This window comes from Helianthus annuus, chromosome 12 (assembly GCF_002127325.2).
Source record: "Helianthus annuus cultivar XRQ/B chromosome 12, HanXRQr2.0-SUNRISE, whole genome shotgun sequence".
NCBI classification, from domain to species: domain Eukaryota; kingdom Viridiplantae; phylum Streptophyta; class Magnoliopsida; order Asterales; family Asteraceae; genus Helianthus; species Helianthus annuus.
Genome location: NC_035444.2, coordinates 150,322,610 through 150,350,500, shown reverse-complemented (window position 1 = coordinate 150,350,500; position 27,891 = coordinate 150,322,610). Strand labels below are relative to the sequence as shown.

Here is a 27,891-nt window from a genome sequence, read left to right as displayed (position 1 = left end):
TGTAAGGGTGTGTGTGCTGTCGGGTTCCAAGCAACGAGAAGGAAGAACTAGGGTTTGAGTGTGTTGTGATGTATTTTGTAACAAATGAGGTGCACTCCCCTCATGTGTGTTTGTACGTGTAAAGGCAATGGGCCGGCCCTTACTTGGGCTGCCCTTGAAGTCCGATTGCAAGCTATACGGCCCAAAGGCCTTGTGCGGTCGAGTGGGTGTGTGGGTCGTTGTGCGATTTGGGTTGTGTGCTTAACATACATACCCGTAACACATAAAGCATATAACATTCCATAAAATCATTAAATAGTAAACTTTCACATAAGCACGTAACGTTACAAGATAAGTCTAAAGTTCGAGTTGTCACAATTTCTCCGGTCGATTAGGGTTTGGACGGATACGAAAGACCACAAGCAAACCCTAGATATGACAAAACACATCGTAAATCATTATTAAACAGCAAACAAATCGATCTCTTCAAATCTGGAAACATGAAACAAATAGCATTTACATGAAGATGAAGAAAGCATCAAAACATTATCGTCCTTATGAATCTCATCTGAATATGTAAGATAGTTGATGAAATCGAAAAAAATCAAAGATGTATTAGATTAACAATACGAAAAAAAAGAAGGAATGGCATAATAACATACCTAAGGACGATGAATCTCTGAAAAACGAAGAAGCAGATTTAGGAAATGGTATGTAGGGTTTGTGAAAAGTGAGGTTATGAGATATGGTGGTCTGGTAAAGATGATATATAGGATCCGTTTTTTAATATTGGGTGACCCGAATCACAGCCAGATCCCGCCACTTTTTGGTTAAAATCGTGAATGATGAAGGCATCTGAGAATTCCCTCCTAAACTCAAAAATATAAGTTGCCACATCAGCAAAAATGTCCCAAATCCAATGCCACCTAGCCCAAATCACATCTCATTTATATATATATATAGATTGCATTTGTTTATTCCTTTCAGAAATTCATAGAAAAAATTAATAATGTATGCTTAATGTTAAAATAAACCGATTGGCAATTAAAACCCGGTCTGAATTAACACAAATTCGATTAACCTGATCCAAATTAACCTGAGCTTATAATGGTTCAGTTATTGGATAAGTTTTCTTATCCCAAAACCCGATTAAAACACCAAAGGCTGAAAAACACCCCTGTTTACAACTAGAGGGCATAAAAACTATGAAGGGTTTAGAAATCCAATTCAACTTTATGAATTCGATCGTACTTTTAGCCCACTTTATTTTTTAACCTAAGTGATGCCTTTTCATATTTCTTTTAGAAAAGTAATGCTAGAAAAGTTAGATGTACAATTATGAGGACCATATGGCATATGTGGAAGGGTGTGACCAATTATCTTATATGAAACTTAGTAGTTTGTGGAAAGTCTTAAGTAGTAGCATGATGCATGAAAAGTAGAAAAGGTAACATGAAGGAAGGTTCATGAAAAAAAAAAAAATTGAAATCGTGTAGGAAAAAAAAAGTGGGCGAAATATACATTCAAAAGTAGTGCTAACGATTTTTAAGACAAACTTTAAAAGAGTAAACTTTCGTTATGTTTCATGTGGCTTGGTTGTTTTAATGATTTTGTCTAAATCTTTTAAAAATAGTCATTTTGTTCCAATAGTTTACTATGTTTGTCTCATTTTGCTCCATAGCCTTCCAAAGTGTACTTTAACTCTCCCAACATGTGACCACTATCACGGAACAACCTTGTCCCAACGACCCTCACCGCCACCAAGCGCCATTACTAACCGTTGCTTGTAGCAGTTGTGCTCCCCCCCCCCCCCCCTCCCACCACAAATCCATTTCACCTAATAAAAGGGAGCAGTATGTTTGTATTTAAACCCGATCTCCTATCAAAAGCAATATTTTAACAGCTTAAAAAATACAATAAAGATGTGATTTTTAAGTTCATATGCTCGGTGGAGTCAGGGGCGGACCTACCTCTTGACAAGGGGTAACCCCTGTTACCCCTTGACGCTACAACGGGAGTATAAATTTTGGAAAAATTTGACGTTTTTCAATTTTTTTAACCTTTTTTCTTGAAACGTTGCCCCTATAAAGTTTTTTTTCTAGATCCGCCCGAGTGGAGTTGTATGTTTATAATAAACTCAAAACAAACTTACGTTACAAAAATGAAAATATGATAACACTGATTAGGATTTTATATACCTTAAGTTCTTAATACCTTATTTGTTTTTGCCAAAATGAATTTCATATTTTATACTCAAAAGTTTTGCCAAAATGAATTTTATATTTTACACTCAAAACCTTAAAATCGTTGACTAATATAACATCATCTGAGTTATTAAAAAATTTAATTATAATTTATTTAAAACTTAGTTTTTAATTTCACAATTGTAAGAAATGAAAAATAATATTAAACTAGGATTGCGACCCGCCGCAATGCGGCGGGGATTCTTTAGTTATAACTAAGTCGATCTAGGACCTGCACGTTATGTTAAACCTGTCAAACGTGGAAAAATAGACGATGTAAAACATTGACCCACACACGCATGTAGCATCGTGTTAACTCGCAAAATTTAGAACGAAACGTAAAAACGTTAAGCCAAAGACACACGTTGCGATGTGTTATGTCACAAAATTTAGCACCAACCATAAAGCGAAAAATTTGCGGAAAATGAAAACTATAAAGGACCAAAGTTGAAAGTAAAAAAAGGTATGAGGATAGATTGCAAAAGATAAAAAGTTTTGGGTTAAAAGTAAAAAAAAACAAATAGTTTTGGGTTAAAAGTAATTTATGAAATACTTTTGGGTGAAAAGTAAAAAAAAAATCTTTTTTTTTTAAAAACCCCCAAAGCCAACGTACAACCATATGCATAACTATTTTTTCTTTGAAAAACCTCCCAAAGCACACCTCGCGTTGCAACGCGGCGTAAGACGGTGTCAAATAGTACTAATGTCACACAACCGTCATCGACCACCAACACTGACTCGACCTAGGATATGCGTGTTGTGACGAACCTGTCAAACATGGAAAAATAGAGGCAAAAACGTTGAACCACACATGCACGTTGCGTCGTATTAACTCGAAAAATTTAGAACTATACGTAAAACGAAAATTTGCGAAAGATGAAAAGTATAAGTGACAAAAGTTGTGAAGTTAAATTGCAAATAATGAAAAGTTTTGGGTGAAAAGTAAAGAAAAAAACAAATTTATATATGGTTAAAATTACAAAAGGTAAAACTTTTGAGATAAAAGTAAAAAGTCATTTTTTTTTGGAAAAGGTGCAAAAAAACTTCCTAATTTATAATTTATAATATATAATATATAATATTAATTATTAACTTAAAAGAAAATACAGCATCACTCCAATTATTTTCATCTGAGGAGACGTAGGTAGGGGCAAGGCTACTTCCTGTGTCGCATGCATATAAACTTTTTGCTTTTCGTACGCTAATTCATGTCGTAAAAGCTTTTTATAAAGAAAAAAAAAATACTATAAAAAATTATTATACTTCCTTATTTTTCTCCATGTTAAAATTCTGTATTTCCTTATATTCCTAGTAAAATGTATCATAACTATAGTTTATTAAAATTGATAATTTTGTTAAAAATATATGAAAAATTATATGTCAAAGTTTCATATATTAAAAAATTTGCATGTGTAAAATACACACACTTGTGAGTTTTTTTTTTTAAGTTAGGAGTCGTTTGACAGCATCTGAATGGTTAAGTGTTGAACTAGTAAGAGATCTGAACCATTAAATGCTAAACCAGTATAATACTTAACTGTTCAGAGGCAAATGTCTGACAAATTCAGATTACAGGTCTTAACCATTCAGACTCAGTATAATGCTTAATCATTCAGCGGCAAATGTCTGAACCATTCAGACATCTGCTCACGAAACAAACAGTTTTAACCATTAAGTATTGAACCAGTAAGAGGTCTGAACCATTAAGAGTCCAATTAAGAGGTAAACAAACAACCCCTTAATGACTTGTTACCCTTAAACTAATTAAAATTTGATAAACCAGCATTCAATATTTCGAACACAAATAATGAATACCAACTTAGTTTAACAAGTTTAAAAGTCGACTGGTAATTATTTTTAAAAAAATTATAATTACATGCATATTTAACAAATTTAGTGACACTTGTTAACACAAGAAAGTATATTAGTTTTATAATATTAAACCAAAAATATAACTACAAATATTACACATATTTGTTAATTCGGTATGAGGTTTAAAAAAATAAGAAAAATAACAAAAATAAATAAATTAATTGTTTCAAGTAAAGAATCATAGCTTGGGAAAACGTATTAACTAAAATAACCACAAGTGTCTATCTTTTGATTCTTTTAAAGTACTTTTGAGTAGTTCATAGCTCAAGAAGCAACTCTTATATAATAAATAAATTCTTCTTCTTTATTTTTTTTAATCATTCACTTCCAAGGAAAACTTGAAATATGTTTTTCCATAAAACTTGTAAAAACTAGTCAGAAATGCAGTAATAAAAAAATTATATATTATTCTGAATTACCACTTTTACCCTTGTGTTCAGTCAGAGTGCTACATTACATATTAGCTTTCTTTGTATCCTTCTTTTTGCTCTTCTGGAAATCCAAAACACCACTCAAAGAGATGGCTAAAGATGAAGACTTTAAGCTTCTCAAGATCCAAGTTCACCCCCCTTTTTATTTATTTTTTTAATTAAAAAAAAATCCTTTTGATTCTTCACATTCTTGATTTTTAGTTCTTCATGGTTGTATTTATATTTATTTATTTATTTATTTTTATTTTTTTTATCCACAGACATGTACTTTGAGAGTGAACCTGCACTGTGATGGCTGCAAACAAAAAGTCAAGAAAATTCTTCAGAGAATTGAAGGTAATATTTTTTCTCTTTCTTTCTCTAAAAGTTGTGTTTAAATGTAATAATAATGTGATAAATCTAGCAAAATTGTGATATGGGTTTTGATAAATTTCAAAACTTTATGCAAAATGTGGTCTTCTTGTGACATAATGCATGATAAATTTCAAAACTTAAACACTTTATTTCATAGCTAAAATTAGTAAATTTAGAGATGTATGCTACTTTTTTTGTGCATAATGTACAATCTTGGTAACATGTTTCATTTAAATTTGGGAACTTTAGCTCTGAAAAAAGGATTTAATTACCTTTTGTGACTGTTTTCATGTATAAAGTTAAATGGGATTTTGATAAAGATTTGAAATTTATGCAAAAATGTGATGTTCTTGTGATGTAATGCTTTGTCAAGTCCTTTTTCAGTGCTGATGCTGCTAAAAGTCTAAATCCTCTGATATGGCTTTTTTTTTTTTTTTTTTTGGCCCCTAAAATGAAATTTTCATTAAAATGCCAAAGTAACAAATTACATAATGTACAAGTAATCTGTTAAAAAAAATAAACTTTTGATGTTCAAGATATGATGTAAATTACTAAAATTACATGGCTTTTGTAATGTACATGTTTTGATGCACAATGTACAAGTTATTATTATACAGGTGTGTATCAAGTGAGCATAGATGCAGAGCAACAAAAGGTAACAGTTTCAGGAAGTGTAGACTCTGCAATTTTGTTAAAGAAGCTTGTGAAAGCTGGTAAACATGCTGAAATTTGGTCAAACAAGTCAAACAACAACCAAAGTCAAAGTCAAAATCAGCAAAATCCGAAAGGAATTTTGAAAAAAGATGACAAGAAAAACACAAATCAGAAAGAAAATGTCATCAAAGGGGTTGAATCCTTGAAAAAACAGGAAAAGGGTCAACCTTTGACTTCTGGACTAGATGATGATCTTTTTGAAGATGATGAGGATTTAAGGTTTCTGAAAAGTCAACAAAAGTCAACCCAGTTGGGGCTTTTGCGGCCGAAACAACAACAACAACAAGCCGGTGCAGGTGCGGGTGCGGGTGCAGGTACTGGAAATGGTCCAAAAAATTCAAAAAACAAAAGTCAACCCAACAATGGAAATGGGAAGAAAAGTCAAAATGTGGGAGGAGGGCAAAAAGGGAATTTTGAGAATATGAATGAGGGCAAAAGTGTAAATGACTTGACCTCCATAATGAACAGTCTTGGTGTTAGTGGTGTTGGTGGTGGTGGTGGTAATCTTGGAGGATTTGAAATGCCTAATGGTGGTCAACAAGTTGGTCAACATATGATGATGAACATGAATGGGTTCGGGTACAGCCAGCCGCAACAAGAGTACAACAACCACTCGGCTGCGGCTGCATCGTTGATGATGAACTTGCAAAACCGGCAAGCGATGTACCACCAGCGGTCTCCTATCATGCCACCAACCACTGGTTACTACTACTACAACTACAACCCTGAACCGTACCCGTACTATGAGTATCCGAACGGCTGCTACTACACCGGTAGCGGTAGTAGTAGTGGTGGTGGTGTCAACATGATGGGTGATGAAAACACAAGCAGTTGTTCAATCATGTGAGGGGTGAAAGTGGATGAGGTTTAGACCTTTAGTGTGGTATGGTTAAAGAAGTTTGATTTGTTGTAATGGATGATGCTCTTGATGTTTCTTTTTTTTGTTAACTATGTTGAAATGACTAGTTTAATAAGGGTTGTTCCTTAGTTCTTGACTTCTTGTGTTTGAAGTGGCATCACATTTTTTTTTATATTTAATTTCTGTTTAATCAAAATTACATAACTAAAGTCCTTGATTTCTTCAAAGGGATCGGTGGCTTCAGCCTTCAGTCAGTCGCAGACCCAAGATTTATTTTCTAGGCAGATAGTCAGGGGCTCAACCGAACTTTTAAGGTAGAAAATTTTGGAATTTGGTTTCGTAGTGAAAATATTATTCTATCAATTATTCTAGGGTTATATAAGTTGGTTTTGAATACTTTATAGAAATAGTTGCTTAAAAATAACACATTCTACTGTCGAATTCACCCGCGGGCTAGGGACGGGTAAAAATAGTTTAGTCCAAAGATTTGAAACGTTGTCATTTTAGTCCAAATAGTTTCAAACATTACCATCTTAGTCCACTGGGTTAACTCCATTCATTTTTTATGTTAACTAGAAGGGTGTTTCGGTAATTTAATATATAATTCTGTTAAATAGAAGGGCAATTTGACCATATAAAATGACTGAATTGCCCTTCTAGCTAACAGAAAAAATGGATGGAGTTAACCTAATGGACTAGAATGGCAACGTTTGAAACTATTTGGACTAAAATGACAACGTTTCAAACCTTTGGAATAAACCGACAAAATGACTCAAACGACAGGCACTAAAATGACATTTATTTAACTCATATTAAAAAGTTATACAGTGTGAATAGTATTTTCTCCAAATTCACTTACGAACAGTAACATTTTTTCTGTTTTCCCCTCAGAACCACTCTCAAATTAAAAAGTTACATAGCATAAATAGTGTTTTTTCTAAATTTACTTACGAACACTAACATTTTTTCTCTGGGAACCACTCTGTATAATATAGTATAAGTATTCAATTCAAGCAAAGAAACATGTACGGTTTCAAAAGTCTTATCCAATATAATAAATTAAATTTCACGTGGAGTATTAATAACTTGTACTTTGTGTCTTAACAGTTGTCCATTCCAATGGTCATCAATATTTCCAGACAGACAGAACCCTCACTTCATGTGCTGTCATGCACTACTAATTTGTACCTTGTGCATTAAAAATATGTAAGCACTAAGCAGACTGGTATTTATTGGGTGATACTATACACACCCCCCTAATTCCTGATTACACCCCCCTATAAAAACATCACATCCATCAATCATTTGATTTTTGTTTTTAGTCTTTTTGTTGTCTTTTTGTTGTCTTTTTTATTTTATTTTATTGTCTTTTTATATTTTTGTTATTATTATTATTATTATTATTTACTATTAGTAATGAATTATTATTATTATTATTATTAAAATTGATAAAAAACGTGGTGGTGGTTTCAAATTATTAGTTTTTTTTTACTTTTTTTTTTTTTTACCTTTTTAGTGCTTAAATTATTGGTGTGCAACTATCTCGTGGTGATATTAAATCCAAACAACAAACAATAATGAAGACATGATTATTCTCTGCAAACAACAAACAATAATGAAGACATGATCATATTATTTTTACCTAAAAAGATGATAATATTATTGGTGCTATCGTAGCAAGTATAATAATGAACACAAAAAGCTCATATGAGCCGTGCTATTATTGCTGCAAGTTCTATGTGGTGATATTAAATAGTTGATATTTCCTCCAAAATATCACCAGTTTCCTCCAAAATTGGGAACTTCAGTGCATTCGTTTCATATACTTGAGAAAGCTATTCAAAGAGCTGCATAAATTTACTTGTTCAAAGAGTGATCTATTTATGTTTCATCATAGCATTCAGAAAAGTTAAAGAGATGTCTGGATTTTCAACAGATCAGGTATAGTTTTTAATTCCCATATTTCAAGTTTCAACTTAGTTATATAATCTAGCTAGGTTAAGGGTCTTGTTTTAGTTTAAATGAGTTTGTTTGGATAATATATATTTTGTAACTACTCAAGCTTGTTCACCTAATATTTTGTAACTAATATTAGTTCACTTTTAGGTGTTCAAGTCTCGTGAAGAGTTGATGGAATGGGTTAGAAACACCGGACGTAGTCTTGGTTACGCCATTGTGACTAAAAGATTGAAAGCTAAAAATGGCTACGTGTCTAAAGTTGTACTTATGTGTGATCGTGGTGGTGTGTATAAATCAGATAAAGATTCAAGTAGAGAGACCGGCACTAGAAAGATAAATTGCCCGTTTGAAATGGTAGGGAAATTTTCAAAAAAGAATGGTTCTTGGACGTTAAAAGTAAAACCTGGTGAGCATAATCATCCACCCGGAGAATATATGGAGGGACACCCAATCCTCAAACGATTGACACCTAATGAACACCAATTGGTGGCAGAGTTGACGGGGAAGGGTGTGTTCCCAAAAGATATATTAGGTGTTTTGAAGGAGCGTGATGAAAATAATGTCTCTACAATTAAAAACATATATAACGCACGTGATAAAATTCGAGCAATGGATCATAAAGGGAAATCTTTGATGAAGGTGCTAATGTCTCATTTAAATGATAAAGGGTATACTTTTGAAATTTCTACCAATAGAGTTTCAAACATGTTGGAAGACTTATTCTTTGTTCCTAAAATCTCATACAAGTACTTCCTTGATTTTCCACATGTGTTGCTTATGGATGTCACATACAATACGAACAAGTATAAATTGCCTTTTCTTGAAATTGTTGGTGTAACTTCTACCAACAAGACAATCTCCATAGCTTTTGCAGTTATGCGTAAAGAAACAGAGGAGAAATATCTTTGGGCATTAAACTGTTTAAAATCAACTCTAGATGAGATGAGCATGCAACAACCACGTGTTATAGTTACGGACAGGGAGTTAGCTCTGATGAATGCATGCGAGAAAGTTTTTCCGAATGCTACCCGATTACTTTATAGGTGGCACCTTTTAAACACACCGGGATATGATTTCATGGGGTTGAACCAAGATATTGTCGGACAAAGTTCTTTCGCCAACTCTACAAGTGCGCCAGGCTATGACTTCATGGGGTTGAACCAAGATCAAGCATCACAGGTGATACACAACTATATTCATCTAATTCCAAAAATCTTCCATGCGTATGTTACACGCATACATAACGCGTTAGGTGATGGAAATTGTGGGTTTCGGGCGACAGCTTCTGCTCTCGGGTACGGTGAAGATGAATGGTTATTTATCCGGAGATCACTGATGGAAGAGCTACTCGAGTTTAGAAATAAGTACACTAAGGCTTTCTTAGGCTCATTCAAAGATGTGTTCACGTCCTTGGCTTGGTCAGGATCGGGGTTTGCACCTGAAAAACACTGGATGATTATGCCAGAGGCAGGATTCTTGATTGCGAACAAGTTTAATGTGATCGTTCATTTTTTATCTCAAGAAAAAAGAAACAGTTCTACTTGTTTTTCGCTTTGGAGAGGCCCTCACGAGTTCCCAGAAAAAAAATAATTACAATTGCACACGTGAATGGTAACCATTTTATAATGGTAGAATTGCAAGGAGAGTATCCAATTGCCAGCACAAACAACCTATGGAAATTAATGAGAGAAAATGATGCAGCTGGCTGGGAGAATATATTTGAATCACGTCAAAATATGTATAAGTCTTGGATAGCACAACCTGCCACATTTGGGGGGAGTATAGATTAAACCTCGGTATGTAAATTATTAAATGATAATAATTTTGTAAAAAAGTACTTATTTTTATATAGCTTTTGTTATAGCTATAAATATAATTTGATAAATTATAATAATAAAAACTAATAATAAATACTATATCATTACTACAACTAATAATAAATATAATAATAATAATAATAATACTAACTAATTAAATAATAAACAAATACTAAATAACTAATAATTTAATAAATGAATAAAAAAGACAGCAAAAAGACAAAACATGCTAAAAACAAAAACCAAATAATTGATTGATGTGATGTTTTTGATAGGGGGGTGTAATTAGTAAATAGGGGGGGTGAAAATAGAATGAGCCTATTTATTTCATGAACATTTTCATTTAATTCATGTCATAGGCCTCACATATACAAATATTTTCCTGCTTGCTACATTTGTATACAAATGAATAATAGATTATAAGTTTATAACCGCGATATCTCGTCACAACGACCATTGATCCGGCACAGTAAGAAAATAACTGGTCATGGCTTTTCGGAACCTTCGTTTGTACTGTTTTGGAGATATGATCGTTGGTGACGCGTTCTTGGGGCCACCGAGAATCCCGGATGCTTTAACCCATGTTTCGAGTTGCTTATCCCATGTATACTGTCGCATGAAATCGATAATACCTAGAACCAGTTCTTTATTCTCTTCATCGACTCCAACCAACAATGAGTAATCCATCACGTCAATCGACTGCACAACACCACAAGATTCACGTCGATGAAACGTACAACTTTTAATGCACATATGACATAAAGGGGTCTTGAAAAGATTACAACTTTATTCTTTATAGAGTAAACTGTCATTTTCGTCCCTAAGATTTGGCCAGTTTTGCGACTTTCGTCCAAAGGTTTGTTTTTTCACATCTGGATCCAAAAGGTTTGAAATCTTGCCATTTTCATCCAGCTCGTTAACTCCATCCATTTATCTCTGTTATGTCAGGGGTATTTCCGTCTTTTTAGTTAACTTAAAGAGGGTATTTCCATCCTTTTGAATACTTGTACATTATGCTAAATGCTTGTACATAAAATGAAAAAGGCCGAATTGCCCTTTAAGTTAACAAAAAGACGAAAATACCCTGACTTGACAGATAAAAATGGATGGAGGTTAACGAACTGGATGAAAATGGCAAGATTTCAAACCTTTTGGATCCAGATGCGAAAAAACAAACCTTCGTACGAAAGTCGCAAAACTAGCCAAACCCCAGGGACGAAAATAGCATTTTACTCTTCGTTATATGAAATTTCTTGGTCTAATATGTGCAAACATGTGCAACTAAGTTCATTAACCATATGGATAGCATTAGGGGTGTGCAAAAAACCGAATTAACCGAGCCATAACCGAATTAACCGACAAAACCGAACCGAAAAAACCGAACCAAATAAAAAACCGGTGGGTCTGTTAATGATTTTTTTGAAAACCGAAAGTAGCGGGTCGGTTATGGTTATCATTTTTTCGATACCCACCATAACCGAACCGAACCGACATGTAATAAATCTTTGTAGGATTTAAGACTTTTCACCATATTTTTAATATTTGATGTTTTTGACCGAAGATTTTTAGTACTTATTGGTTTTTCATATCATTTTGTGGTTTTGGTTGAATGTTTATTTGAATTTATGGAATGTATCATATCACTTATTTGAATATTCGATAATAATTGGTATTAATATTATGGACTATATGTATTTCTTAAAACTATGTAATATACAAATATGCAATAACAATTTATTTCATGTTAAAAAAAATTAAGATATTTTTAGCTAGGCTAAATACACGGTTAACCACCCATAACCGACCCGCTATAACCATCAAAACCGGATACCCATAACCACCATAACCGATCGGTTATGGTTATGGTTGTCCAATAACCGACATCGCGGTTATGGTAATGGTTTTTGGTCAAAACCGACCCATGCACACCCCTAGATAGCATGGTTTACTTATTTACGCCCCATGTTTTTAGATTATCCAGGGCAAAAGATGATACCGCTAAGAAAGATGTGTCATTCCAGACAGCTCGTTCGAGGTTCCGCTTAGCTTTGCTTCCAAGAAAGAGTGGATTCGTACGCAAGGCTTCCAATAAGTTCATATCGAGCATCGTCCCGGTAATATCCGAGTTATAACGCGATCTTGCGGACCCTTTTAGATCGTAAACTCGAGAGATGTTTTTCTTGAAAAACAAATTCTCCATCACCATCACAATCGTTTTCGACTCTTTCCCACCTCTCAAATGCTTCACATTAACCTATCATCGTTACAGTAAACATCATCAAGGTTCACATATAAAAAGAGCACAGAATCATTAAGGCTGTAAACGAGCTAAACGTTCAGCAAACAGTTCGGCGGGAAGTTCGTTTAATAAATGAACAAACACGAACAAGAATCTTCATTCGATAAGTTAAAAGTTAAAACAAACAAACATGAACAGAGTCTGTGTTCGTTCGTTTATGTTCGTGAACGTTCGGTAACGTGTTCATTTATGTTCAATCACTTATGTTCATTAAGGTTTTTCTTATGTTATATTTTTATTTTATTGTTTTTAGTTAGGGCTGTAAACGAACTGAACGTTCAGCGAACAGTTCGTGAACCGTTCGGCGGGAAGTTCGTTTATGTTCGTTCGTTTAATAAACGAACAAACATGAACAAGAAATTTGGTTCGATTAGTTAAATGAACGAACATGAACAGAGGTCTCGTTCGTTCGATTGTGTTCATGAACGTTCGGTAAGGTGTTCGTGAACGTGTTTGTGAACATTCGTTGATTTGCGTTCGTTTATGTTTGCATGTTTGTGTTTTAATTGAAGATATTTGTTCTTTCTTATATTTTATTTGTACTTTTTATATTATTAAACTTTAATTTATTTTATTTCCCTGACAATTAAACTAGGAAACCCACTTTCACCTTTTTTATGCATCATTTCCCTTTCATTTCTCATTATTTACATTCACGAATACGATCGACCTCTGTTTCACAATAAGGGATTCAAGTTCGAGTGCTACTCTCTGGGCCATCTATCTTTATCCTTCGTCGCGTTCGCCAAATTTATTTGTGTCCGTTGTGTTCATGAACCGTTCGCGAACACGCTCATTTCCATAATGAACGAACACGAACATAAAATCTCGTTCGGTAAGTGTTCATGAACCGTTCGTAAACACATTTATTTCCTTAACGAACGAACACGAACAAGGCCTTGTTCGTGTTCGTTCGGTTCGTTTACAGCCCTATTTTTAGTTTTCAAAATTTTGAAATCATAGTTATACTATACGCCTCTGCCAACATCCCTCATTTGACCAATTCAATTTCAGTTTGTGTTAAATCTTGACAAACTTCTTAGTTTTTGTGTTAATTATGTTTCTGATAATTGTGTCAAATATGTTCGGATAGTTATGTTATGTACTTATTTATTTTTGGTGGATTCTTCATAATCATTCTGATGAAAAATGCCGATGTTATTATAAATGAATATATATTGTTCGGTTGTGTCCATGTATGTTTATGAACATTTGTTTGTGTTCGTTTGCGTTTGTTTATGTTCTATAAGTGTTCATGAATATGTTCATTTCCTTAATGAACGAACACGAACAAAAAATCTCATTCAGTAAACGTTCGTGAACCATTCATGAACATGGTCATTCCTTAATGAACGACCACAAACAAAGACTTGTTCGTGTTCGTTCGGTTTGTTTACAGCCCTAAGAATCATCACTGACTGACTGACAAAAGTCAAAAGTAACAAAAATCAACCTGATAAATACCGACGATTTTAGCAAGACAGGTCGGGCTTCCAGTGTTCAGCGAATCGGTCAAGTATTTGAAATATTGCGGTGCAAATTCCTCAAACGAATCTAGCTCGGTTTTTGTAACTCCCTTTATTAAAAACCGTTCATCTAACGATTTTGCGAACTCAGCCCCGCTTTTCCCTCCTTGTGCATCCCACTTCTTGCATCGGCTCAACGATCGCAAGTAGTCTATTTCACTACGACAACATTTCTTCCTAAGACCATCAAATTGCTTCGCGAAATAACACGTGACCGAGAATTTGACTTTTCCACCGGGTCCCGTTTCGTCGTCGAAATGAATTGTTAAATGATGAGAGCTTTTGGGCTCGGTATACAACAATCGGACCGAAGATGACGGATCATCTGCACCGTAACTACCGTAACGCGTGTAGTCAAAATCGTTATTAGAGCCAAAAGATTGCCAAGCTGAAAGCTTTGAAGCTACCGAATGATTTCGATTGAGATACGGTTTATCGGTAAACCAGTCTCCGTATTCTTTAGAAGCAAGCGCGTAAGATATTATGCTTGTCGGCTCGTTTTCGTAAACCGCAACCACTACGTGTTGACCACAAATCAAACGGCCCCCGTCAGGGAGAAAAGACGTTCGGGAAAAGAGCGGTTTTGAACTTGAACTCCATAAGAATCCTAACTTCTGATCATCGTTGGGGAGAACTTGTGAGTAACTCCTGTGTATGTTGCAAATAGGATCTTTGACTTCGACTTTGACTTCTTCCCGCGTGTAATTTCTTGATTCTTCATCCTTCATTCTTTCTTGGAGAGTCATGGCGGAATCAAAGGAGTAAACGCGAGCAGGAGTGGAAGTGAACCTTCTGAAACGTGGATTCTCGGGTCGGGTCAACAGTCCGGTCCATGCAGAGTCAATCTTGTCAGATAAAAACGATGCATGCCCTTCATCAAACAATGCAGTCTCTTCCCCCTGGTCAATTTGATCAAACTCCGGGTCAACCGCTGCATGACTATGGTCAACAATATCTTCAATAGTCGAATAACTTCTTTCAAGTTTGACCTCAACATTTGACTTCTTTGCATCGAAAGAATCTAAAGACTTGAGTCTTCGATCCCAAACCTGCAAACTGATCGTCAGCGAATGTCTCAAACGGTTGAGTTCGAAAATATCGATTTCCGTCACACCGTCTTCACCACATGGTTGCAGCAGGCCCTTTTTCAGAAAAAACAAAACAGAGTCGTAAACTCGTAATTAATAAACAAAACAGGATAAAATCATATTTTTACTTTTTCGATATCGTTTTTACTTACGATGTATACATCTCTTTCTTTGATCAAATCTTTTCTCAACTCCTCGATTTGTTCACGTAACTCGCTTGTATCCGAGACCTCATGTTTATCACCACCGGAAATACACTTCTGTTCGGTCTCACGTAGCGCATCAGATATCTCGTTGTAGAACGTTTTTGTCTTGCTCAAAACCTCTACGGCTTCTTTCGTTAACCAACCCTGTTGAACATGGCCACCAAACTGTAGTACAGATGGCGGCAAACGAACGGAAAGAATATCGATCGAAGAATAGCGGAAAAACGCCACCATATTCCCCAAGCTGTATAGATCAAACACAAGTTAAATTAATCACATATACATAAAAACATGCATATATTCATTTAAGAGTAAATTGCGTTTTACGTCCTTTATGTTTAAGTCATTACAGGCGTTGTCCCTTAACTAACGAAATTACACTGGATGTCCTTTATCTTTACTGTTTCTCGTCAGGCGGTGTCCTTTTGCCCTAACCCAGTTAATATTTTTTGTCAACTCTTAACACGTGCTACTCACATGAGGGTATAATGGTCATTTTCACTTAATAACTAAAACAAAATTAAATAAAAATAATATATTAACAAAATAAGTGAAAATGACCATTATGCCCTCATGTGAGTGGCACATGTTTAGAGTTAACAGAAAAAAATTAACTAAGTTAGGACAAAAGGACACCGCCTGATGAGAAACAGCTGATAAAGGACATCCAGTGTAATTTCGTCAGTTAAAGGACAGCGCCTGTAATTTGGCTCAACTTTAACGGACGTAAAAAGAAATTTACGCTTCATTTAATGTTATAAAGACCCTTTTACCCGTAGAAACGAAGGCAGTCTCTTTGCAGAGAATGACCGCAGCCCGCAATTCGATTAGCCGTTGCGTGATTTGAAAAACTAAGTTCCAAAAATTTCCCGAACGAAAGACCCCATGCAGCTTCGGACATAACGACACGAGGGGTCGCGGGTGGGGCCCCGTTCACCGGGGGACACCGGAGACACCTGTGCCACATCCATATCTTTCCGTCTTTCTCCCCGGGTAGGTTCAGGGACGGAAGTCGTTTAACATTAATTGTTAAATTCCCCTGCGGGTGAGTATAGCATATCACATGGGCTTCAGCTGGTTTGTTGCAAGATCGGCATGATGATGTCTGAATGAAAAGCCCCAAATCAAATCCAACCGTAAAATAATAATTGATTCGACTTTTTATTAACTACATGCACCAATTGTTCAATTTTAAGAATGTTTTAATGTATGTTTACCTGATCTAAAGGTTCAATCTTTGTTGTTAACTAGTATTTTGACCCGCCGCGCGTTGCGACAGCGTTGAAACTTAAAGTAACTAGAACTTATAGCCGTCAAATATCTGACCCGACTCATTTTCGAACATTTATATCAAAACGTAGACCAACTGAAAACGCACATGAAAATAAGCACGAAAACGTATTATACTTGACATGACTCATTACCGAGAAAATTTACGTTGAGATGGAAACCAACTTGGATTTATAACGAAACGTACGTAAAACTCAAGGGGGGTCAAAATGACATTAACAAAGGTTCAATCTTTTTAATTGACACATGCAATGAAATAAATAATTTATTTTTATTAACTTACCTCATCAAAAAGATCATCTTGGAGGTACCTCCCGAGTGGTTTATCAAAGCATCCATAGAACTTTATACGCAAAAGTCTCGATCTTTCGCATACGGTACCATTCAACACACATCGGTTAGAAAACGAAACTAATATGCTCTGGCTATTATCCGTTGCTGAATAATATTCATTTGAATCCTCAGTTACTTCAACTCTTTTGGTTGATTCAGATGGTATTCTTTCTTCCACGACAACAGGGTTAGATATGACATTTCTATTCATCATCGTATGATCGTCAACAGCAACTGCAACGTCATGTTCATCGGGTTTGGGAAAGTCGGTAACTTCCGAGGGCTTTATCGTCATTTTAGGTAAAGTGGCACCCTCATCTGCCAGAAAAGACGTTTCTAGCGATAAATGATACGCAGCAAAGACAGCATATTGAACAACATGTTTGACTTTCTTTAGTTCTTCCTTACAAGAGCCTTTTAGCACAACCTAAAAAACATTTAAAAAAAAAAAAAAAAGGTCAAAGGGGTTGGAAGCAGCCCAAAGTGTAACGCATGTATTTTCCAAATAACATTTTTTACTCATAAAGTTAGAATACCATTATAACGATATAGCTTTCGCTATCATAGTTAACACGCTAGTTATGTATAAAAAAAGGAGTAACACGTCATTTTGGCCAGTTTTGCGAATTTAGTCCAAAGGTTTGTTTTTCCGCATCTAGATCCAAAAGGTTTGAAATCTCTTGTCATTTTCATCCAACTCGCTAACTCCATCCATTTTTCTCCGTTAAGTCAGGGGTATTTTCGTCTTTTTTGTTAACTTAAAGGGCAATTCGGTATTTCAATAACTTGTACATTATGCTAGATGCGTGTACATAAAGTGAAAAGGACCAAATTGCCCTTTAAATTAACAAAAAAACGAAAATACCCCTGACTTAATGGTGAAAAATGGATGGAGTTAACGAGCCGGATGAAAATGGCAAGATTTCAAACCTTTTGGATACAGATGCGGAAAAACGGACCTTTGGACGAAACTCGCAAAAATGGCCAGACATCAGGGACAAAAATTGCATTTTACTCAAAAAAAATCAGGCTAAAAGTGTTTCTGGTCAACCCAACTTGCGGCAGTGTTCTACTTATTCAGAGAGATGAAAATATTACCGTGCAACCTAACCGCCTGGGACAACCATCGAAAAACATCAATGTCTTGGATGGTTTCTTGGTGAGCTGACTGACGCCTTCATGGTGTTGGGTGAATTTTTCCAACCGAAATAGCTCACATTGGCCTAAACGTGTGGTGCCGATCTTATCTACAGATGGAGTTATAGAAGCGCCTGTACACCTTGCAATACGCTCCAATAAAGGCCGTTTGATATTTGAAACCAATGAAATCTCTCTGGCTAAAAGATACTCTTGTGCGTATGAAGCTACACTCTTTTCAACTAGTAGCACATTTGGACGACGAGCCTCTATTCTTGATATAATCATCTTCAAATGGTCAATTTCCTGTTCATTGACGAATTTTAGTTTCTTTGACTTTTTAAAAGATTTGAAGATGAAATATTGTGATTTTCATGAGATATTGGGAATAAATATAGCATACAAAGGTGGTCAACCTATCTATGTGTTAACGATTTGACTCCATTATGTGTAGCTCTAACAGTCAGTGGCGAAGCTTGACCCGAATGACTGGGGGGGTCGAAAACGTATATACCAAAAAATTTCTATAGAACCGGGGGGTCGAAAACGTATATACCCAAAAAATTCTATACGAAAACTACATATATAACACTACTAAGCGAAAAGTTCGGGGGGTCGGGCGCCCCTCCCCGCCCCTTTTATCCTTCGCCAATGCTAACAGGTCAAATTAGCGAAAAAAGGAAATGGGTCAAAGGGGATGAAAGTCGCCAAGTGTATTTTTATCGCATAAAACCTCCTAACCATTTTATTCAAAAGAGTACACAGATAGTCCCTGTGGTTTTCTAAAATTTTGGATTTGGTCCCTAGTTTTCCAAAAGTACATGGATGGTAACAGTGGTTTGCACTTCGTAACACATTCACATGGAAGGTCCTGTGGTTTGCACTTTGTAACGAATTTAATCACTAACTTGGATCTGCTAAAACCTTTAGATTTGTTGGCTAGGGACTAAATGCGTTACAAAGGGCAAACCACAGGGACCACCCGTGTACTTTTGCAAAGCTAGGGAACAAATCCAAAATTTTGGTATACCATAAGGACCATTCGTAAACTATACTTTAAAAAAAATCGGCAAAAAGGGATGTTTTGGGCGAAGTCAACCCCCCCCCCACACACACACACCAGTTTTGACCCATCACCGAACTCATATGACCCACCCATTTTGCCACCCGTTAGTAAATAACCTGCTGCAGTAGCGTCTCAATAGAAGCCAGATGATTATGAGTCCGTTGATACTCGAGCGCGCCCCCTAATATAAGCAATCTCGGGTTCTTGTATTGCGAGGTCATGCGTTTGTGTTTTATATTTTTCGTACAAACTACTCCTTTAACAAACACGCTGCATAGAAACGAAAAAAATACGATTATTTTAAATTGCCATATCATCTATTTGCGTCAAGAAACCGATTTCAAGAATCTTTTTCGCGTACCTTTCGTTAGGGCGTCCCGATGCTATACATTTAATCTTTACGTAATTGCCAGGATCCATGCTGCCACCTCGGCTAGTATCCGGTTTCACAAAGTTAGCAGCTTGCCATGCTAAAGACGTTATAATATCAAGCCAATCATCTGCCGCCACGTATTCCGATTGCAGTAGCTGAGATACAAGCGCCCGAAAATGACCCTGCACTACGTTTTCCAAGGGTTTTTTATGCTCGAAACTTTTGCCACTTTCTGAAAGAACACTCATAAGCGTGTCACTTGATGAAAAAACGTCACCACCGGATCCCATTTCATCGTCATCGTCAGCATATGAGAAGAAACCGGTGTCGTCGTCGTCATGTAACGGTAGAGGAAACCAAATAAGACCATTGTTTTCAAGATCCAACGGCTCGTATTGGTCCCTAAATGTTGGTAAATCGTCGTTAGTAGTTGTATGTTGGTGGCTTTTTAAAACAGGCACCAACGGTTTGTGGTCAAAGGGACTTTGACCATCGGTTATAGACGTAGGAATTCCCTGGTCATCGGTATGTACAGAATAGCTATGTCTAGTGGAAGTAAAGTGGGTCCTACATGGGCTGTCGGATGGGCTCGAACCGACAGACATGAAATGGTAAAAATCGTGTCGGGTATTGACACTACTAGAATCGACATCTGAGCTGTCAAGACTATACGGGCTGATGATGTTTTTTGAAGAATATTCTCCATCATCTTCATTACTCCTGCCATTAACCAAAATAAGGTAATTATATAAATAGTTTTTTTACCATAATAAAATTTTAATTACTCAAAAACTCAAAACTGATTATTGCAACTTAAATTGCAAAATTCATATTAAAAACAAATCGAAATGCCCCTTGACCTATTGTTCAAGAACTAAAAATAATTTTGGACAAATCGTAACATATGTTGATTTGTTCATGACAAAAAGTTACGTAACACCATCAAACTTAAAAAAAAAAAAATTAAAAAATGCCGAAAACGGATTGTTTTGACTTCAACTTGCAATATTAATCTTAAAAGCACATCCAAAGAACCCCTAAAAGTATAGTTCAAGAGTTAGATATGTTTTTCAATGAATTATGATGTATTTTTATATAAATCATGACCAAAGTTTCATAATACAATTAAATTATCTAAAGAAAGAAACTATGATTAAATCATAATACACATAAAAATAACTAAACAAAAGACAAAATATCAAAATAAACAAGAAAATTCTTGAAAGGAACAAACTTGAGTATCAAATATACCTATGCAGTTAATATCGGTGATATATCGGTCATATCGGTCCCTTAGAAAAATATCGGTGTCAAATATCGGTACCGGTATTATCGGCGATATTGACCGATATATGACTGATATATCACCGATATTTGACCGATATAACCGATATATCACTGAATTATTGGTGTTAAATTGCTATATATATAAATTCTGCATTATATTAAAATTACCGGTATCCCACCGATATCTCACCGAGATAACCTATATCTCAAATATCGGTCCTTGACCGATATCCGATATTTTACCGCATTAACTGCATAGAAATATACAAACAAAAGGTACCTGCCCGTGGAGCGGCAAACAGACACTGCTTTAAGCGAAGACCCATCAAATCTCTCACCGGAATAATCCGGTGACGATAGTTTAGGGCTTTGTCGGGGCGAATCACACGGATGTATCTTATGACAAAACTTGCCCCCAAATTTCTGTTTAATCTCAAAACCGCCACAAAACTTGCACGATCGGATATCAAGCTCCGATTTTACGCCACTTTTTAACTCATCAACAACAACAAACGAACCGTAAACTCGCACACAACCCTCACAAAACACGCGGCTACACGTTTGACAGTGGTAACCAACGCAAGACTCCGAAACTCTCAATCCGCATTCACAACATATGGTTTGACCAACATCAGCCATGTTGACTTCACCAAACACGGAACTTATATCACTTGTTATATCACTTTTTCCCCAATAAATCCAAGATACAAACTTAACCAAATGACCCAAATCTAGTAGTGAATTATCAGTATGTAACATATCCTATGTCAAGAAACTAAAGTAATTAAAAAACCGAAAACTATAGAACCCAAAAACTGTAATAAAAAATACAACTTGGGTTTTCTTCTATGGATGAAAAAGATTCAAGAAAGCAACAAAAAGACCATCTTGAAATCAACACACATCTCAATTTAGAAATGTATATACACAACACAAATCACTATCTTTTTCTTCTTTTGAAATTATATAAAAGTAACAAACTTTAGCTAACCAATTGCAGAATCAATCATCAAACATCAAACCCACACCAGATCCACAACTTGATTACTTCAATCAACAAAGGTTCGAACAAAAAGAAACAAACCCTCGTGTTTCAAGCACCAAAAACTCATAAAAATGTTAACTTTCATCCAAATTGGAGTGTAAATAATATTCTTAAAGAGGTTAATTAGAGAACAAACAGGGGGAGAATGAAAAGGGGGGAATTAGGGCTCGTATCTTTGTATGAAATTGGATTGGATTGTGTGCTGCTGCTGCTGCTGTTTTTGCTGTTGTTGTTGTTGGTTCAACACTTTTTCTTCCGAATTTAGCGGCAATGCTTTCATTTTCAGTAGTTAAAATATACATATACATATACACACGCATGATCTCTATTATTGTATTCATCTAACCCTAGTTTTGTGTGTCTATTTTTTGACTGTCTTAATCGCTATCTAATCTAATAGAATCTTTTTCAGGTAATGACCCACCATTAAAATAAAAAAAAAGAAGATAAAGCTTTCACTTTTTGGATATTGTAGTTGAACCCCCTCAAGTCTTTATGACATGGCATATCTCACCCTTTATCTATACAAGAATTTCACTTTTCATGATGATTAAACGGGAAAGGTTACATGTTAAACCGGATTTATGTAGTTAATATCAATGATATATTGGTTAGCAGTCCCCTAGTGAGACATCGCTGCAAAATATTGGGTACCGATAATATCGGCGATATTTGATCAATATAAGACTGATTTTCTCGATATCAATACATTTCTTCTTAGTTCTACTTTCGTCTTTTTTCTTATTGCTAGTGTTAGTGTTTTAAGTCATAATTGTTAGTTGTTGGTGTTTTAAGTCTTAGTCAGTTCCAACTTGCTATAATTGTTAATGTTTAGCAGGTTGCAGAAGGTTAATTTGTTAATAGTAGAAGAGTATACGGAATTGTTAGTGTTACATTGATATATATATATATATATATATATATATATATTTACAGCATGATATTAAAATTACCGATATCCCACCGCGATAATCGATATCTCAAATATCGGTCCTTGACCGATATCTGATATTTTACTGTATTAACTACTTAGAGCCGAATTACTCGTTTTGAGAATGAATTTTATACTTTGAAAAACGTTATGGGTGTTTTTTACCTATTTGTCATGTTTTTGGTTTCGGCTAACTTATTGATATCGTATACGTGACAATTTAAGATATGTAACGTTATCCATGTTAAATTTTCATGATGTATTTTTTTAGTTTGTAAGGCTGGCTTAGATATTTGACTTGTATCATAGAATAAACTACCATAGATAGCTTTAAAAAGGGTTATGAATGTTTTTATTTTCTTTGATGTAATTTTTTTAATATTTTAAAGATATTGGCGGATCTAGGATTCCGACGTTTTATAAATAAGCCGTAACGAAATCGAAAAAACGTCAAATTTTTCCAAAATTTACACTAATTTTTCCAATTTTTTTCCGACCAAGGGGTAGCGGGGGTTACCCCTACCAAAGAGGTAGGTCCGCCCCTAATTGGGTATGAGTTTGAGTAACAATACAATCTCATATTACATTAAATATTTAAATGTCTTAATGTTTTATATGAAACATAACTTCCTGTTTTGATGTTTACCATTCCTTTTACGACATTTATTTTCAACAAAACATCCAAATTCCGAAAATGGTTTGTAGATGAATGAATTTGGTATAGGATCATAATAAAAAATAAGTAGGATGTATGTATGTGTGTATCCCATATGAATCTAACTATATATGGTATTATGTATGAAACTTTTTATGCATTTACAACATGTGATCATCAAAGGGTTTGTTGGGTATACCTAGAAGTATTGAACAAATTTGTCGGTGTGCTATTTTTATACATCATATTTATTGCTTATCTATTGTGATGAAATAAAGGATGTATATGTGTGATATTGTTTACAAATTATGTTCAACAAGTATGATATTCAAACCATAATTCATACCAATTTTGTTTATGGTTACTAACCCTATCACTAACCAAATTTTTTAAGATAGCTATTTTATAACTTCATCAGTAATTTGTTCATGCTCTTCAACCACAAAAACTGTTTTTAGCCTTTTTAATGCTTCAAATTTGGATTACTGTCCGTTTGGCACTAAATGTTGCGTTGTGCACTATGATGTATACTAATACGACATTCACCACTCATATAACCTCCTAAATTTATAGACTAGTGACATTTTGGAGATGGGATAAAGTTTAGGGACCATTAGGTACTGGGTTCGATTTCCACAAGAGGGTTTTTCCCGTATTTATTGGGTTTCCTCCTGAATTTGTGTATGGGCATTATTACCTAGTGGAGATGGATATGATCACGTTCTGCTGGTGGCACCATGATAGTCAGGTGGTCCGTCAGTAATCCAAATTTGTCGTTCAAAAAAAATTTGTCATTTGTAATTGCTATAAATGCAAGGATCATAGCTTAAACTATAAATACTTGAGGCCCTTCTTTCTAAATAACCCTTAAGAATACGTGAGGCCACCCTGTGGATATTTAAGGAAATTTGGCTGTCGAGTCAGCGACAGCAGAATTCTGATATGATTTTGATTACCCCTCATTGATTTTAAAGTTGTGATCGATTACTTTTTTAGAAAAGAATTATCAAAGTTATAGATATAAATATATAAATTAATATAAATAAACATGTATACATGAATTATACCGTATCTTACATAATATTTTTAAATATTTAAAGTATGATTCATTTGATTTGTATTAAATGTAAGAGTTAAAGAATACCTTTCAACTTATAAATTTTATAAGTCATTTTTAATAATAAGATGTTAACGTATATTATTAGACTCCTTAAAGTTTAATTATTTTAGTTCATATTGAATTATCAAAATCAAATATACAATTAAACAAGAAGGTTAAAATTGCCCCTACATACAAAAAACATTACATGTGCATTAAGCATTAGAGATCTAATTTTCCCATAAATGATCAATTAGATCGTTGGTGAATGTAGATCTAATTTATAAAAATACTATTATAAGATAAAAAAAAAATGTTGTAAACTAATGATGTAAATCTTAGAATTAAAGAATCAAACAGACTCAAATTTATAAATATTGTTTTCGATTTATTAAAAACCACTTAATTAAAATAAAAAATGTATAAATCTAAATATCTAGTGTAAAAATACCGTTTTCAATTTATGTATACCATTTCACTTTATATGATTGTTTTTTATCGTTTTACTTTATAATACCTTTTTACCAATTTCAGGATATTAAGGCTATAGGGTGTGGTCATGATTCTTATGGACTCCATGATTCTCCACATCAGCGGCATGTCAATTTCTTTTAATTCATCATTCAAAACCAATACCCTATGGGTATGGTCATGACCCAAACCACTATTCTTTTATTTTAATTTATTTGTAAAAAAGGAAAAAGAAATATTAAAAAAGGAAAGGAGGCTCATAGTTGCCATGGTTTAATCCATGCCAACCATGGTGGATGAAGCAAAGGGATGATGTAGCAATTTATTAATGGTCCTATATGGCAATTAATGACTCAATCATGCTCCCCACACCCTTTAGCCTAATAAATATCAAATCTATACATATAAGGCTGTGGGGTATGGGGCGGGAGTTTGGGCGTGGGTTGGGGGAAAACGCCCAAGTCACCACCCCGGGTGGGCTTGGGTTGTGGCGTGGCCCCTTGGGGCTTGGCTTTCAAGCCGGGCGTGGGGCGGTATGGCAAAGCGAGCTGGCTTCTTCTCATTGGGTCACCCGCCACGTCACGCGGTTGTTTTAAAATTTTGAATTTTAAAATTCAAGCTGGTCCCCCCCCCATCCCCCCATCTTCTATAACCGCCACCCGGGTCCCCCAAAGGCCCTATATATTGCAACCCCAACCCCACCGGTCCCCCCATCCCACGAACCAAAACCCCACCGGCTACACCCATTGTCTTGAACCCGCTACCCCGCTGGTCCCCCCATCCCACGAACCCAACACCACTATGGCATCCTGGACCCGTCAAGAAGAAATGGCACTCGTAACTAGCGTCGTCGACGCTATGAAGGGGCGGCCACCGGGCCAAACAAAATTTTGGGCGGAAGCATTCGCGGCCTACCGACATAACGTCGGTAACGACCGCCACAACCTCAATGCGTGCCAACATAAATGGCGCGAGCTACGGCCCAAGCTCGAGCGTTTCAAGGCGTACTACGAAGCGGTTCCCGGTGGCGAGTTAAGCCACGAGGACCGGGTGGCGGTGGCGAACATAGAGTTTCGAGGCAAGGAAAACAAGGCGTTCGACAAGATCGACCTTTTTGAAATTTTTTAACGCTCTAGGTTTTTTTATTTTGTAATTTTTAGAAATTATGTAATTTTTAGGATTATGTAATTTTTAAAATTTTAATGAAGTTGTAGGTTTTTTATAAATGTTGTGTGATTTTTTATAATTTTTTTGTATTTTTTTTTAAAAACATTTATGCCACGCGGTTCACCCAACCCACGCCCCGCCATACCCCGCGGACACGTAACCTGGCAGTGGGCTGGCTCCCTTTACACATGTCACCAAATGCCCAACTCAAGCCCCACCATACCCCACGGTCTAATAAAAGAAATCTCTTTGAGGACACGTGTCAATCAACAAGGCTCCTAAACAAATGACTCATGATCTGATTAAAAAAGTTTTTTATAAATATTATTTAAGTGTGATAATATCTTTTGTTCAATATTTGAATAATTCATGGTTGTTTATTGCCCAATGATTTAAAAATAATTTAATCCATTAATTTTTTTAAATCTTCCATTAACATTGGTGTTGGGTTTTGAATTATTTATTCAATATTAGGATAAAGGATTCAACTGACAAGCGATTGGATCGACACTTTATTTGAAGAAATCTTCATTGGAAATGAATCATGTCAATCTGCTCAACAAAATCAATTCTCAATTTTTTTTATTTCTAATTTTAATATCTTTCCTTTTGTTTAATTTTTCTTACCGTATATTATGTTGATTTACGTACTCTTTATTAATTTTTCAATGACGAATGTTATAATAATTTTACTTCTAAATTACACCAAATAGATCCTAGTCTATCCATACTATTATGTTGATTCAATCTCTTTATTAATTTTTTCAATGGCGAATGTTAGTTTTTGTGTTCAACGTATAGTGCATTCATAAGTTCTCATATCTTTTAAAAAACTTAAACATATTAAGCATATGTACTTGGTTTTAAGCATAGGTACTTGGCGTCTTTATAGATATATATATATTTTTCATATAACTAAGTTTTTTCATTAGCCATTTTGAAACAGAATGCTTCCCTATAACAAAATTGTTTGTTTTTTTATGCTATAACTTTTTTCTTATTATCACGAAAACTAAACTTTGTATTAATATATTATCATAAGTTTTTTATGATATAACTTTTTTTTTCTTATCTGGTACATAAAATTAGGTTTATTCAACCCGTGTAATACATAGGGTTTTAAAAAAACAATTTTTTTATTATTTACTATACAAAATTACATTTATTTAACCCATGTATTACACAAGATTTTTAAAGATATAACTTTTTTTTATTATTTGGTATATAAATTACATTTGTTAAATCCATACAATACACGAGTTTTTTTAAAGATATATTATTTTTATTATTTAGTATATAAAATTACATTTAGTAAACCAGTGTAATACACGTGATTCTAACCTAACTCATATATGATAATTTTAAAACTGAATGAACAGTGCAATATTATTATTAAATTAAAATTAGAATTAGAATTATTAGAATTATTTAAAATTAGAATTAAGAGATGAGCAAATGGTATCGGGTATAGGTACCGGTAGAGGTGTACAAAAAAACTGGTTTTAGAATCGAAACCGGAAAAAAAAAACCGAAACCGGCTTTTTTAACCGGTTTTTTTATAACCGGTTTTTTTAACCGCCTGTTTTTATACCGGTTACTATTCTTGACTTCAAAAACCGGTTATTAACCGAATCGGTTATTAAAAAACCGGTTAAAACCGGTAAAAAACCGGTTACCGGTAGAGGTGTAC

General features: G+C 34.9%; 2 protein-coding genes across 2 annotated transcripts; one reads left to right on the top strand and one right to left on the bottom strand.

Moving 5' to 3' along the window:
* The first annotated feature begins 4,461 nt into the window (after positions 1-4,461).
* Positions 4,462-6,590, top strand: LOC110895536 (heavy metal-associated isoprenylated plant protein 37). The gene is made up of 3 exons (XM_022142858.2): positions 4,462-4,653; positions 4,786-4,861; positions 5,497-6,590. Exons 1-3 carry the CDS (start codon positions 4,615-4,617, stop codon positions 6,438-6,440), a joined length of 1,059 nt encoding a protein of 352 aa, XP_021998550.1. The 5' UTR covers positions 4,462-4,614; the 3' UTR covers positions 6,441-6,590.
* Positions 6,591-10,462: 3,872 nt separating this feature from the next.
* On the bottom strand, positions 10,463-22,219 carry LOC110895535 (putative 1-phosphatidylinositol-3-phosphate 5-kinase FAB1C). The gene is made up of 10 exons (XM_022142857.2): positions 21,114-22,219; positions 19,535-20,266; positions 19,290-19,443; positions 18,069-18,413; positions 16,921-17,397; positions 16,121-16,452; positions 15,294-15,591; positions 13,981-15,195; positions 12,225-12,482; positions 10,463-10,927 (listed from the first exon to the last, which is right to left on the bottom strand). Exons 1-10 carry the CDS (start codon positions 21,590-21,592, stop codon positions 10,673-10,675), a joined length of 4,545 nt encoding a protein of 1,514 aa, XP_021998549.1. The 5' UTR covers positions 21,593-22,219; the 3' UTR covers positions 10,463-10,672.
* Between the last annotated feature and the right edge of the window lie 5,672 nt (positions 22,220-27,891).

Excerpts from the sequence above, each read along its gene's own strand:
- LOC110895536 (XM_022142858.2), top strand. The coding sequence starts at position 4,615 with ATGGCTAAAGATGAAGACTTTAAGCTTCTCAAGATCCAA. Across the intron at positions 4,654-4,785 it reads TTAAGCTTCTCAAGATCCAA|ACATGTACTTTGAGAGTGAA; the intron begins GTTCACCCCCCT and ends TTTTATCCACAG. Across the intron at positions 4,862-5,496 it reads AATTCTTCAGAGAATTGAAG|GTGTGTATCAAGTGAGCATA; the intron begins GTAATATTTTTT and ends ATTATTATACAG.
- LOC110895535 (XM_022142857.2), bottom strand. The coding sequence starts at position 21,592 with ATGTTACATACTGATAATTCACTACTAGATTTGGGTCATTTGGTTAAG. Across the intron at positions 17,398-18,068 it reads CCAGGCGGTTAGGTTGCACG|GTTGTGCTAAAAGGCTCTTG; the intron begins GTAATATTTTCA and ends AATGTTTTTTAG. Across the intron at positions 15,592-16,120 it reads GACTGCCTTCGTTTCTACGG|CTTGGGGAATATGGTGGCGT; the intron begins GTAAAAGGGTCT and ends TGATCTATACAG.